We start from the raw sequence: 15,975 nt of genomic DNA on the forward strand, positions 1-15,975 counted from the left end.
AAGCAAGATGGTGGGCGAAAAAGAAACCGCATCCATGAGGCCATAAATCAAACTTCTCGCCCTCGACCCCTCCTCATCTTATGGCGAGCTCTTAATACCACACCATCAGATTACTTAACTTAATAAACACTCTCAATACAAACAAAGTCTTACTTTGTATGGTGAAAGACCTTCTCATTCACATTAGAAAAAATATGAGCCCATTGATTGTTATTTCCATACTTATTACCGTGTGCTTACTTTCCAAGGCCGCCCAGGTCCATCAACAACAAGCTTAAAAAACAGGCTTTCCAAACTTATGCGGACCGTTGGTAGGAAATTGCGTCAACACCTACTAAGCGGCCTTCACGACCTAGCTAGGTCCCCTGCTGTTTATACATGATTTCAAATAGATGAAACATGCCTATTTAGACATTCTATAAAAGAAACTTATGAAAAAATACCTTCTATCCAAACACGATCTTTACCGTGTAGGGTGAAACAACTTCTAATCTGCTAGATTAAAAGCTGGAATTTATCATGGGTTTATTTTCTATGGTCGGCCGAGGTCTTTAGCTACAAGCTTCAAAATTAGACTTCCTAAACTTATGTAGACTATTGGTAAAAATATTATCGTCTTCAACTTGACAAGAGCAATGGCTAGTGGTCAAATTTCAAAAGTTGTTTCAAACAAGATACACGCTTTCCAATGGAGGTTAGCCTATCCACAAGCCTAAACCGTTTGGAAAGGTCTTTTTCTTTGGTACGAAATCACACATGAAGCTGCCCAAAGAGGACACATTGATTAACAAATAAGGAATTTTCCATGCAGGGACAAAAAATACGCAACTAAGCTGATAGAGAAACCAAAAAAGGAAAAAAGTGTGCATGCCCACAACCAAGTATTTGACTGCCACGCAAGGGGGGTTTGTGAGTGACACAGGGGCAAAAGTGAGATCGTGGAGCAAATAAGAAACCACACCCCTGAGGCCAAAAATCCAACTTCTACCGTCGACCCCCCTCATCTCGTGACAAGCTCTGAAAATCACACTATCAAATTACTTCACTTCATAAATACTCTCAATCCAGACGCAATCTTACTTTCCATGTTCAAAAACCTACTCATTTGCATTGTGTAAAATCCATGAGCTTATTGATTGTTATTTCGATGAAACTTTTTTACTGTTTTATTACTTCCCAAGGCCGCCCCAGTCCATCAACGAGGAGCTCAAAAAAAGAGGCTTTCCGGACTTATGCGGAACCTTGGCAGGAAATTGCTTCAACGCCTGCTAAGCGGCTTTCACGACCTAGCTAGGTCTCCTAATGTCTATACATAGTTTCAAATAAATGAAACATTCGTGTTTAGACAAAATTATGAAAAAATGCCCTCAATCCAAACATGAACTTTACCATGTAGGGTGAAACAACTTCTAATCTACTATATTAAAAGAGACAATTTACCATGGACTTATTTTCTATGGTCGACCTAGTTCATTAGCTACAAGCTTCAAAATGAGGCTTCCTGAACTTAGGTGGACTCTTGTTACAAATATGCTCATCTTCGATTTGTCAAGAACAACAACTAATGCTCAAATTTCAGAAGTTGTTTCAAACAAAAAATATGCTTCTAGATGCTTTCATGATACCAAATTTCCTATGGTGGTTAGCCTATGCACAACCCTAAAATGTTCGGAAAGGAGTTTTCTTTGGTACGAAATCACACATGAAGCTTCCCAAAGAGGACACACCAAGTAAAAAACAAGACATATTCCATGCAATGACGACAAGCACCCACCTAAGCTAACAGGGAAACCGAAAAAGGAAAACTGTGTGCACGCCCACAACCAAGTATTTGACTGCCATGCAATGGGGGTTTGTGAGTGTCACAGGGGCAAAAGCGAGATGGTGGTGCGAATAAGAAACCACACTCTTGAGGCCACACATCAAACTTCTGGCCCACAACCCCCCCTTGTCTCCAGGAGAGCCCTGAAAACCACACCATCAAATTGGCCGCCTTGATAATCAACCTCGCCATCATAAGCCTCCAAGCACTTATCTCGAACATGCCAATCTTTTGTAGGGCTTCCGATGCAAAATCTTTTGCATGGCTTCCCATGGTGCGTTGTGGCTCTTAGGTGCCCAATTTGAAGGCACACTGTCGGTGAGTAGCTTAGCTAGCCTTAAGGTTATCCCGCAATGGTGGAAGATTATGGTTGCATCGTGGAACCACATTGCTCGGGAAGTTGGTGGGCTCCCTTCATCTAGGCCAGGAAACAAAAACATGTGATTTCAAGTAGATGAACAACCATGTTATGTGAGCACATTGCATAACTTAAAAACGTTCTCAATACAAACAAAACCATATATACTCTCTATGGTGAAACACCTTCTCATCCACATTATAAAAAAAGCCATGAGCTCATTGATTGTTATCTTGTTGAAAACACTTACTGGGTGCTTAGGGCATCTCCAACGCTGACCCGCAAATATGCTCTGGTATCCATCCGCGGATAGGGGGACCAGTCCGCTGATATGGATGCGGGAGACGGCCATCCAACGCTGCCCGCAGACATTTCACCAACCTTTTGAACTAACCAGACAAAATTCATGCAAACATGGTGGATTTCATTAAAATTCAAACATAATTTACATAAAAGGTCGATATTTCGAATGTTTAACTAAAAACGTAAAAAATACTAAATCTTATACTAGATGACCACCTCGTACGCGTCATCGCCCTGTCCTGTCGTACCGCCGTTGCCATCCCGCCCTTGTCATCGTCGTCCCTCCACGTCCCTCCAGCGAAGGAAGGGCGCCTAAGGGCCATGATACGTATCCAACATATCTATAATTTATGAAGTATACATGCCATGTTTACAAAAACTATATATGGTTTTAGTATGATTTGAATGGAACTAACCTGGACTGACGTTCTTTTCAGCAGAACTACCATGGTGTTATTTTTGTGTGCAGAAATAAAAGTTCTCAGAATTGGACGAAACTTTTTGACGAGTTTTTTTAAAGAAAAGAGAAATAATGGAGAAAAGAACCACCAGAGGGGCCCCCTTGCTGCCCACAAGGCACCAGGGCACGCCAGTGGGCCCCCTGAGGCCCATCTTCGCGTGAAATCGACGCCAAAAAATCCTATATAATCATAAACCCCCGAAAGTTAACCTATATCAGAAGTTCCGCTGCCGCAAGCCTCGGTAGCCACAAAAAACCAATCTAGACCCCGTTCTGGCACCCTGTTAGAGGGGGAAATCATCACCGGTGGCCATATTCATCATCCCGGCGGCCACCATGATAAGGAGGGGGTAGTCCACCCTCGAGGTTGAGGGTTTGTACTAGTAGCTATGTGCTTAATCTCCCTCTCTCTCGTGTTCTTGATTTGGCACGATCTTTATGTATCGGAACTTTGTTAATATAGTTGGATTATATGGTGTTTCTCCTTCTCTATCTTGTTGTGATGAATTGAGTTTTTCCTTTGAGATTTCGTTCTTATCGGATTGAATACTTTTATGGATTTGAGAACACTTGATGTATGTCTTGCTATGAATACCCGTGGTGACAATGAGGTATCATATTGATTCACTTGATGTGTGTTTTCGCACTCATCTCGTGGATTCCCGAGTGACATTGGGCTAATCTATGCATAAGGATTGATGCACGTTCTCGTCTTTGTTTCTCCGGTAGAAATCTTGGGGCACTCTTTGAGGTTCTTTGTGTTGGATTGAGTATTATGAATCTGAAATTGTTTGATGCATATCATATAATCAACTCGCGGATACTCATGGTGACATTGGAGTATCTAGGTGACATTAGAGTTGGTTGATGTGTATCATATGGTGTTCTTTTAGTACGAACACTTAGATAGATCGATCGGAAAGGATAACTTGGTGTTATTTTAGTACGAACTCTTGGATAGATCGATCGGAAAGGATAACTTTGAGGTGGTTTCGTACCCTACAAACAATTTCTTCTTATGTTGTCCGCTAGATAGGAACTTTGGAGTGATTCTTCGTCGCACGTTGAGGGATGGTTATATGATCCAATTATATTAGCATTGTTGAGAGATTGCACTAGCGAAAGTACGAACCCTAGGCCTTATTTTCAAACGTTTGCAATACCATTTGTGCTCACTTTTTTTACTTGCTTACTTGCTATTTTTTATTGTTCCTATTACAAAAATCAATATCTACTATCATTACTACACTTGTATCACCATCTCTTCGCCGAACTAGTGCACCTATACAATTTACCATTGTATTTGGTGTATTGGGGACACAAAAGACTTTTTATTATTTGGTTGCAGGTTTGTTTGTGGGAGACCATCTTCATCCTACGCCTCCCATGAATTGATAAATCTTAGGTCATCCACTTGAGGGAAAATTGCTACTGTCCTACAAAACTCTGCGCTTGGAGGCCCAACACGAGTCTACAAGAACAAGTTGTGTAGTAGACATCACGCTGCGACAGCCTTGTCTTGCGGCTACCTGCCACTGGCGATGTAGCCGCTCCGCCTCCTGTTGTGCGGTGTAGAGTGCCCCCAAGGGTAGTGCCAATGGCGTCGGTGGAGCCCTGGGGCGGTCTTGCCCTTGCCGGCGTGGGAGGTTTTGCCCTTGCCAGCACCGTCGGAGCCCTGGCGGCGGACTCGTACTTCACATGGCGTCCAATTTGGACACCATGGTCATGGCTACGCGGGAGGGGAGACGGGCTCCTCCTAGACTCGCTGGGGTGGGGACACTAGCTCTGGCTTAATGCGGTAGCGCGAAGGGGACATTGCCTCCTCATTGACCCACGCCGATGGCGGTGGTGCCGAGCCCATCTGACGGAGCGAGCGCTCCGTCATGATCTCCATCTGACAGATGAATTCTTCATACGTTAGAGTCGCCTCCTCATGGAGGCGAGGCCGCTGCTCCAGCTACTGGTCCTCCTCGTCCCCAGAGGAGAGGATGATCTCCTCCTTGCCGGAGGAGCGGACTACCGATGCCGAGGATCTCGGGGAGCACGGGGAGCAGCGCAAGGATCCACTTGAGGATGAACTCCCTCCGCCACCACCTGTCGGCGTGGACCATCCTCACTTCGGCATCGGAGAGGAGGAGGGGATCGTAGATACAGAGGTGTAGATGTGCATCACTGGAGCACGTCTTATATAGCCGCGGCCAGGCCACGCGAACGGGTGGTCAGCCCACTTCAATGCGGCACAAGGGCCGGAGTACGGCAAGTTCGGATCTGAGCATCCACCTAAGCTAACAGAGAAACCGAAAAGGGGAAAAAATGTGTGCATGCTCACAACTAAGTATTTGACAGCCATGCAAGTGGGGTTAGTGGCACAAGGACAAAAGCAAGACGGCGTAGCGAAAAGGAAACCACATCCATGAGGCCATAAGTCCAACTTCTGGCTCTCGACCCCAACTCGTCTTATGGCGAGCTCTGAAAACCACACCATCAGATTACCTAACTTAATAAACACTCTCAATCCAAACAATTTCTCACTTTGTATGGTGAAAGACCTTCTCATTCACATTAAAAAAATTATGAGCTCATTGATTGTTATTTCCATGAAACTTATTACTGTGTGCTTACTTTCCAAGGCTGCCCTGGTCCATCAACAACAAGCTTTAAAAAAATTATGAGCTCATCGATTGTTATTTCCATTAAAAAATTATGAGCTCATTGATTGTTATTTCCATGAAACTTTTTACTGTGTGCTTACTTTCCAAGGCCGCCCTGGTCCATCAACAGCAAGCTTTAAAAAGAGCCAAACTTATGCGGACCGTTGGTAGGAAATTGATTCAACGCCCGCTATGCGGCCTTCACGACCTAGCTAGGTCCCCTAGTGTCAATACATGATTTCAAATAGATGAAACATTCGTGTTTAGACATTCTATACAAAAACTAATGAAAAAATACCTTCAATCCAAACATGATCTTTACAGTGTAGAGTGAAACAACTTCTAATCTTCTATATTAAAAGCGAGAATTTATCATGGATTTATTTCCTATGGCTGGCTGAGGTCTTTAATTAGCTACAAGCTTCAAAAGGAGATGTCCTAAACTTATGTGGAATCTTGGTACAAATATGCTCTTCTTCAACTTGACAAGAGCAACACCAATGCTTAAATTTTGGAAGCCATTTCAAACAAGAAACATACTTCTAGAGGCTTCCTTTATACTGAATTTCCTATGGCGGTTAGCCTATGCACAAGCCTAAAACGTTTAGAAAGGTGTTTTGCTTTGGTACGAAATCATACATGAATCTTCCCAAAGAGGACACACCGATTAACAAACAAGTATTTTCCATGCAATGACAACAAGCACCCACCTAAGCTAACAGGGAAACCAAAAAGGGAAAAATGTGTGCATGCACAACCAAGTATTTGACAACCATGCAAGTGGGGTTTTTGAGTGACACAGGGACAAACGCGAGAGGTGGAGCGAAAGAGAAATCACATCCATAAGGCCATAAATCCAACTTCTAGCCCTCGACCACTCCTCATCTTATGGCGAGCTCCGAATACCACTCCATTAGATTACTTAACTTAATAAACGTTCTCAATTCAAACAAAGTTTGCATGGTGAAAGACCTTCTCATTCACATTAAAAAAATCTATGAGCTCATTCATTGTTATTTGCATGATTTTTTACCATGTGCTTACTTCCCAAGGCCGCCCTGGTCCATCAACAACAAGCTTAAAAAAGAGTCTTTCCAAACTTATGTGGATCGTTGGTGGGAAATTGCTTCAACGCCCGCTAAGTGGCCTTCATGACCTAGTTAGGTCCCTTAGTGTCTATATATGATTTCAAATAGATGAAGCATTTGTGTTTAGACATTCCATAAAAAAACTTATGAAAAAATACCTTCAATCCAAACATGATCTTTACAGTGTAGGGTGAAACAACTTCTAATCTGCTATATTAAAAGCGAGAATTTATCATGGATTTATTTCCTATTGTCGGTTGAGGTCTGTAGCCACAAGATTGAAAAGGAGACATCCAACGCTTATGTAGACTCTTTGTACAAATATGCTCTTCTTCAACTTGACAAGAGCAACAAATAATGCTCAAATAATAGAAGTTGTTTCAAACAAGAAACATGCTTTCCAATGGCGGTTAGCCTATGCGTAAGTCTAAACCGTTTGGAAAGGTGTTTTGCTTTGGTCCGAAATCACACACAAAGCTGCCCAAAGAGGACACACTGATTAACAAACAAGGCATTTTCCATGCAAGGACAAAAAACACTCAACTAAGCTAACGGAGAAACCGAAAAAGGGAAAAGGTGTGCATGCCCACAACAAAGTTTTTGACTGCCAGGCAAGGGGGTTTGTGAGTGACACAGGGGCAAAAGTGAAATGGTGGAGTGAATAAGAAACCACACCCCTGAGGCAAAAAATCTAACTTCTGACCCACGACCCTCCTCTCCAGGCGAGCTTTGAAAACCACACCATCAAATTACTTAACTTCATAAACACTCTCAATTCAAACAAAATCTTACTTTCAATGGTGAAAACCCTACTCATTTGCTTACTTCCCAAGGTCGCCCCCAGTCCATCTATGACAAGCTTAAAAAAAGAGGCTTTTCCGAACTTATGCAGAGCGTTGGAAGAAAATTGCTTCAACGTCTTCTAAGCGGCTTTCATGACCTAGATAGGTCTCCTAGTGCTTATACATGGTTTCAAATAAATGAAACATTCGTGTTTAGACAAACTTATGAAAAAATACCTTCAATCCAGACATGATCTTACAGTGTAGGGTGAAACAACTTCTAATCTGCTATATTAAAAAAGACAATTTACCATGGGCTTATTTTCTATGGCCGACATAATTCATTAGCTACAAACTTCAAAATGAGGCTTCCTAAACTTAGGTGGACTCTTGTTACAAATATGCTGGTCTTTGATTTGTCAAGATCAACAACTAATGCCCAAATTTCAAAAGTTGTTTCAAACAAAAAACATGCGTCTGGGTGTTTCCTTTATACCTAATTTTCTATGTGGTTAGCATATGCACAATCCTAAACCGTTTGGAAATGTGTTTTGCTTTGGTATGAAGCCGCACATGAAGTTGCCCAAAGAGGACACACCAAGTTACAAACAAGGAATTTTCCATGCAATGACAACAAGCACCCACCTAAGCTAACAGAGAAACCAAAAAAGGAATGTGCATGCCCATAACCAAGTATTTGACTGTCATGCAAGAGGGGGGGGTGTGAGTGACATAGGGGCAAAAGCGAGATGGTGGAGCGAATAAGAAACCACACCCTTGAGGCCACAAATCAACCTTCTGGCCCTCGACCCCTCCTCGTCTCTAGGCAAGCTTTGAAAAGAAAACCATCAAATTACTTAACTTCATAAACACTATCAATCCAAACAAAATCTTACTTTCCATGGTGAAAACCCTACTCATTTGCATTATGTAAAACCCGTGAGCTCATTGATTTTTATTTCAATGGAACTATTTTACCGTTTGCTTACTTCCCAAGGCCGCTCCAGTCCATCAATGACAAGCTTAGAAAGAGGCTTTTCCGAACTTATGCAGAGTGTTGGCAGAAAATTGCTTCAACATCTTCTAAGCGGCTTTCACGATCTAGCTAGGTCTCCTAATGTCTATACATGGTTTCAAATAAATGAAAGATTCGTGTTTAGACAAACTTATGAAAAAATACCTTCAATCCAAACATGATCTTAAAATGTAGGGCGAAACAACTTCTAATATGTTATATTAAAAGAGATAATTTACCATGGGCTTATATTCTATGGCTGGCCTAGTTGATTAGCTAAAAGCTTCAAAATGAGGCTTCCTGGACTTAGGTGGACTGTTACAAATATGCTCATCTTTGATTTGTCAAGAGCAACAACTAATGCTCCAATTTCAGAAGTTCTTTCAAACAAAAACATATTTCTAGATACTTCCTTTGTACCTAATTTTATATGGTTGTTAGCCTAAGCATAAGCCTAAACCATTTGGAAAGGTGTTTTGCTTTGATATGAAATCGCGCATGAAGTTGCCCAAAGAGGACACACCAAGTAACAAACAAGGCATTTTCCATGCAATGACAACAAGCACCCACCTAAGCTAACAGGGAAACCGAGAAAGGAAAAAATGTGCATGCCCACAACCAAGTATTTGACTACCATTTAGGGGGGGTGGGGTTGTGAGTGACACAGGGGCAAAAGCGAGATGGTGGAGCGAATAAGAAACCACACCCTTGAGACCACAAATCAAACTTCTGGCCCCCAACCCCTCCTCATCTCCAGGAGAGCCCTTGTAACCACACCATCAAATGGGCCGACATTGACGATCAACCTCACCACCATAAACCTCGAAGCACTTATCTCGAACATGCCAATCTTTTGTAGGGCTTCCGATGCCCAATCTTTTGCAGGGCTTCTCATGATGTGTTGTGGCTCTTGGGTGCCCAATTTGAAGGCACACCACCGGTGGGTAGCTTGCCTTAAGTTTATCCTGCAATGGTGGCTGACTATAATTGCATCATGGAACCACATTGCCCGGGCAGTTGTTCTGAGGCTCCCTTCATCTGGGCCAGGAAACAAAAACATGTGATTTCAAGAAGATGAACAACTATGTTATGTGAACACATTGCATAACTTCAAAAATACTCTCAATTCAAACAAAACCATATATACTCTCTGTGGTGAAACACCTTCTCATCCACATTATAAAAAAGCCATGAGCTCATTGATTGTTATTTTGGTGAAAACACTTAATTACTGGGTGCTTAAAAAAGAGAGATGCTCTCAGATATTGTGGGAACTGTTGGCAGAAAATGTCTCTTCTTCGAGTACTCGACAAGAACAACCAATGCTCAAATTTTAGAAGCCATTTCAACCAAGAAACATGCTTCCTGAATGTTCCTCATGCCAAAGCTCCTATAGCAATCGATCTCTGCACAAGTCTAAACCCGTTGCGGTTTTCGAGGCGTGCTACTCCCCTTGTTTTCGAGGCGTGCTACTCCCTTTGTTCCAAAATACTTGAATGTCCCGAGTCAAGCTTCTTCAAGTTTGACCAACTCTGTAGAAAAAAATACCAACATCTACAACACCAAATTAAATCCATTAGATTCATCATAACATATATTTTAACACTATACGTTTATTTGATGTTAAGACATCAGCACTTGTTTCTATAAAGTTGGTCAAACTTAAAGAAGTTTTATTCGCAAAAAAAAACTCAAAGAAGTTTGACTTGATACAAACCAAACGAACGGAGCGTACGGTAGAAACTGCACACGCAAGCTGCCCAGAGAGGAGAGACCAGGGAAGAATAACACCGAGCAAGCGGGGCATTTTTTTTTCACCCAGCAGCAAGCACCCACCAAGGGGGGAGAGATGGAAAACAAAACAGGCGAATGTGCGCCCAGCCTCAGCCAAGCGTTGGGTTGCCACGGAAGGGGGGTGGGAGGGCGACGCGGGGGCAAAAGCGAGATGGTGGAGCGAATCAAAAACCGCACCCCTGAAGGCCACAAACCCAACTTGTGGCTCTCTGCCCGCGCCCGTGGCCCCCGCCACCCCCCCTTTCTTCCTCCTTAAAACCGGACTATCCCCAATCCCATCCACCCTCAGCAGCTCCAGCCACCCGGAGGCCAAAAAATCTCTCCCTCCCTCCATCGCGCCATACCTCGCCGCCTACTGCTCCTCCTTGTCTGCGAGCGAGCGTCGCACGGTAGGGATTAGCAGCAGTGGCCCGGTCCAAGAAAGCAAAATTCCCAAGAACGGAGCAGCGGGGAGCACATAGCCTCGAAAAGAGAGAGAGAGAGAGAGACAGACAGAGCGACATAGATGGGGCAGCTCAGGGCGGCGCCTGGAGGCGGCGGGGACTGCCTGATCAAGCTGTTCGGGAAGACCATCCCCGTGCCGGACGCCGGCGCCGGAGACGTCGTCGACAAGGTTGGTGCTCATGCACTCCTCCTCCTTCGTGTTCTTGTATAGGAACTTGGGAATTTTGATTGGTTTATTTACTGAGCCTAGGGGGGGAAAGTTCATTTTGAAGCCTGTTTTCTGTGGCTTTGGAGTTGATCATGGCGAGGAGTCGTATTCGGTCTAGTCATCGGGTCTTAAGCATGGAGTTCCTTGCCTATTTCGGGAGATAGTAGCATCAGTTAAGCGTTAAGCACGCAGGTTTAGCTCCCATCAGCAAGAGAATTTCGCCTTTGCTGCTCTCTAATAGCAGCAGTTTTTAGTACTACTACGTGATCTAGTTGTCTGAACATCATCTGGACTTTGGAAAGAAAGGCGTTGGCCTCTTTTAATGGGTCGTTTTCGCGTGCTTCCAAGGATTTTGCTGAAAGTGGCTACTGCTATGTGGTGCCGTAACCTACTGGACTTCAGAGCTTGAGATGCATCAGACTCTGAGTAGATCACCCACTGCAAATTAAAGCACCATAGCTTCTTTTCACTAACAGATAAGAACCGAAACATTAATACTTTTTTGTCAAATTTTACACTTGGAGATAGCATGTGCAGTCACAGGTCAATAACCCGAATATAAACCATGGGTGTGAACTTCTAAATTCACAGCAAAAGAATTGCAAAGGACCTCATCGGGATTTTCTGTATGTTTACAGGACCTTCAGCACAGAGGCAGCAGCGCCACGGCTGAACCGAAGGTGCAAGAAATCGCCCCTCAGGACTCCACGGGCTCGCCTCCGCAGCAGCCGGAGGTTGTGGACGTCGAGGACCCATCCGCTGCCAAGAACTTGGCAGCAGATCAACAAGATGAAGAGCAGGGCGACACGGCTAACCAGAAGGAGAAGCTCAAGAAGCCTGACAAGATCCTGCCCTGCCCCCGGTGCAGCAGCATGGACACCAAGTTCTGCTACTACAACAACTACAACATCAACCAGCCGCGCCACTTCTGCAAGAACTGCCAGAGGTACTGGACGGCCGGAGGCGCCATGCGCAACGTGCCTGTGGGCGCGGGCCGCCGCAAGAGCAAGAGTCTGTCAGCCGCCTCCCACTTCCTTCAGAGGATAAGGGCTGCTCTGCCCGGTGATCCTCTCTGCACCCCGGTCAACACCAACGGCACGGTGCTCAGCTTTGGCTCCGATGCGTCCACCTTAGACGTCTCAGAACAGATGAAGCACATAAAGGATCTCAGCTCGGTAACCCGGACTGAGAACACCGATGCCCCGTCAGTAGGGTCTTCTGCTGAAGGATGGGCAAAGGGAGAAGAGTCGAGCCAAATGAACCCGAGGGAGAGAGTTGCAGCAGATAGATCCGCAAATTTTGTGCAGCATCCGTGCATGAACGGGGCAGCCATGTGGCCATTCAGTTGTGCACCACCACCTGCCTATTTCCCCTCAAACGTAGCAATTCCATTCTATCCAGCTGCTGCTGCTGCCTACTGGGGCTGCATGGTTCCGGGAGCCTGGAACACTCCATGGCAGCCACAGCCGCAGCCGCAGCCGCAGCCGCAGTCTCAGTGTCAATCTAGCTCACCACCTAGTGCTGCTTCTCCGGTATCGACAATGTCCAGTTGCTTCCAATCCCGAAAGCATCCTAGAGACGGTGATGAGGAAAGAGATACCAAGGGTAATGGCAAGGTGTGGGTGCCCAAGACGATCCGGATCGATGACGTAGATGAGGTGGCCAGGAGTTCTATCTGGTCACTTATTGGGATCAAGGGCGACAAGGAGGAGAAGGATGATGGCAAAGGGTGTAAGCTTGCAAGGGTTTTTGATCCAAAGGATGAGGCAAAGACGTCAAGCCACAGAGGTAACAATAGCCTGCCATTCTTGAAGGGGAACCCTGCTGCACTGTCACGCTCAGTCAACTTCCATGAGAGATCTTGAGCACCATCTGGAAATTCTTCATGCTGCCTTCTGCTACTATAAAACCATGTAGCATGATACAGCTGAAATTTTGTACATTAGATAATTGTATACTACTAGATAAGAGACATGAAGTGTTCAACATAGCTATAATCAGATCATGTAACTGTAGCTGTACTAGGTAACTTGTAGATAGCTATTTGGGTTGGGGAAGATTGGGAGCAGAAGTTCCTGTATCTGTAGATAAATATGATATATTGATTGGAATATTTGGCAGGAACACCTTTGCGTGATAGCACCGAAACAATTGGTAGCTGTCTGATTATATTGTATAACAAACAAAAATGAGCCCATTGCATCCTTGGAAATGTGATACCATGTGCATATCTCCAGCTTGTTTCCATTTGTCTATTTCTTCTAATATAAGAATTTGCACAGATAGCAGAAACAGTATCTGATATATTTGTTCCTTTCTCCCTTTCTTTTTCTTTGTTTTCTCATCCTTATAGTTGAGATAATTGGGTTATGAAAGTGATGCAAAAAGTGGAGGAAGGCATGGAAGAAAGAAAGAAAGTGATAGACAACTACTGGATGACCCACTAACCTTAAATGTGACAACTAATATATTATCTCCTTCACACATACTGCAAACTGTCCTGCATAAAGAAAACCAATAAGTAAAGATGAGCACAAAGAAAATCTTCAAGTCCATGCATGGTCTCATATGAATATCATTTTTTTTCCATGGTCATATGAATATCTCAGAAGCGTACTTAAGTAGATCAACATTTTATCATGTGGTAAGGAAGTAACATCAGGAGCTGACAAAAAAGTAGTGTCTGAAAGTTGTGCCATCCCATCAACAAAGACACTGGTAGTCCTACAAACAAACAGAGTGTGGGCGGCGGGTATAGACTGGTACATACCACTAAACAAAAATTTCTATCTGTTAGGTAACATCCTACCTTTCAAATGTTTCAACAACATGCATTATTGCCCCCATTCATTCTGCTTTTCAGTCATTGGCATCTGGCAGTGCCACTTCCACTTACACCATCGTCAACCAGTTTGACCTTTAATAGGCTACATGTTTGACCTTCTATCAAACTTCCAATAATGGTCATCTGATTGCTGGTCAATGGTTATCAGAACACACACAAAATGTGCAGCCCCCTCCCTCCTCTAAGGCAAAGACACAACCAAAATAAAACATACTACTGTAAGAAGAGAAGCATAAAGCTTTTCCAACCAAGCATGCCTCTGATTCTCAATATTATTGACTTTGTTTTTATCTTTCAGCAGTATTGTCATGGTGAGAACACATGTGTAATATGGTTTAATATGATGTGCTAAAAAAAGGTCTATTATTCTGCATACTTAACAGGAAAATAACCGTATTTCCTCAAGTATTGGGGGCACAGTGGCCATCATGTCTATCCATGGGACTTTCGGCCACGTTACGAAAGAAGTGATGCAATACTTTAAATAAAAGAGTTAAAGGTCAAACACAACAAGCAGTAGTCACTTTTTTATAGCACCAGTTGCCTTTTGGTGTCTTCACATAATTGGCAGCTAAAACCTTAAGGATGTTAACTTTACCAAACTTTTGTAGCGCACTTTCCCATCAAAGGCGCATAACGCAAAAGCTGCACTAGAGTGCTAAAGTGGATAACACTGTTCGCTAGAAGAATAACTACTTTCAAGTCCTCAGTCCACACTAAGTATTTAGCAAATTCATCTTACTTGCTTTGAACACTATTTATATGTGAAGACAAGCTTAATACCAAAATAAAAATAAAATGGAAAGATATATGACAGTGGGATTTCAACATACCCACCATGGAGGCGTGGACACGGTTACAGCACTGAGCACGTCATGCACAGAGCATGAAAGAAAGTAAGCATGCAAGCAAGCTGACCTCTCGAGTGTTTGACTACAATGGAACACCTAGAACACGCAATTTGTAAACATTCAAATTTCAGGCCTATCTATGCATGAATAAGAAAAGAGAAATGAACAGAAACAGTGAGGTTTGGGTTACTATTACTCTATTAGTATGTATCATCACTCCTGTAGTTCCTCTAGATGTGGAGCATCAGACGGTCTGTATCCTTATGCTATAATTTAGCTAGCTATAGGTGCAAATTTTGGGGATAATCTGGCAGCATACTTCTTTTCAAATATGAACAAAAATTAGCAAGTAAGATTCGGATGTAATAAATAAATTTTAAACAGTGAAATACTGTATGCATGTGGCATGGTGCTCTTAAAAGAAGATACACATATCAAGGATGGTGAGTTGGCGACTTCTGATGAAGTAATTTAGCATATCAACAACAATCAATAAACCTATGAAGATAAATATGCCATGATCACTGGACAATCTTAACATATGAAGCACAGATCTATTTAGAGTTTTAGACTACTAAAAAATTCACATTAACGCAACATCTTGTCTATTTCAAACTGTAGAAAACATGCAGTGAATAGCACTAAATTCCAACTCAGACACTGAAGTTAAATTATACTCAGGTTTGAGATTTCAGAAGCAGTATAAGAATGCAGAAAAAAGTTTCAGGAAGTACTGCAAAAAAATCCCAAGACAGCCAGTCATTGTCGCTTCAGTGGCATCACCATGCCTTGGATCTGGATATTGCATCATTTGTGGCTTGCGAACCAAGATCATACATCTGCATGTCTCCACATCCACTCATATATCTGTGGATACAAATGTCAGATCAATCAATTCACATGGAAAGATTGCATTATCTGTGCAAAATCCTGTATACGGTGACTGCACTTTCGAGCTGGGGTATTGAACACTAGAAAGTACAAGCCCTGAATCAGGATTCAGTATCTTTGCCCATCATCCTGGCGTCCTGCCAAGTGCAGCTAAGATGACACAGCTCATCCTGATAGTCAATCCTCTGGATTGTGGACAAAAGAATGCATAAAGCTTCTCAATACATGATAGCCTTGATTCAGTATTTTACAAAAAGAAGTAACCATAAGTCTATAAGTATATACAACAGCGCAAACGTTAAAATAGAACCCACAAAATTCAGCTGTCGGTCTGTAGATTATCTGGATCACAGCATTAAATCAAATTGAACATTCTTCCTATGGCTTTTACTTGCATACTATTTCCAGATAAATTGTATGACTGTAAAATTGGCATGGTAAAGGACTGGAGTAACAAAAGATA

General features: G+C 43.1%; 1 protein-coding gene across 1 annotated transcript; it reads left to right on the plus strand.

Moving 5' to 3' along the window:
* Positions 1-10,539: 10,539 nt before the first annotated feature.
* On the plus strand, positions 10,540-13,049 carry LOC125552784 (cyclic dof factor 1). The gene is made up of 2 exons (XM_048716456.2): positions 10,540-10,886; positions 11,564-13,049. The coding sequence occupies exons 1-2, from the start codon at positions 10,779-10,781 to the stop codon at positions 12,788-12,790; spliced, it is 1,335 nt and encodes a 444-aa protein (XP_048572413.2). The 5' UTR covers positions 10,540-10,778; the 3' UTR covers positions 12,791-13,049.
* Positions 13,050-15,975: the final 2,926 nt, after the last annotated feature.

The sequence above is a fragment of the Triticum urartu genome, chromosome 4A (genome assembly GCF_056163025.1).
Source record: "Triticum urartu cultivar PI428250 chromosome 4A, HENAU_Tu73, whole genome shotgun sequence".
In the NCBI taxonomy this organism is placed as follows: Eukaryota; Viridiplantae; Streptophyta; class Magnoliopsida; order Poales; family Poaceae; genus Triticum; species Triticum urartu.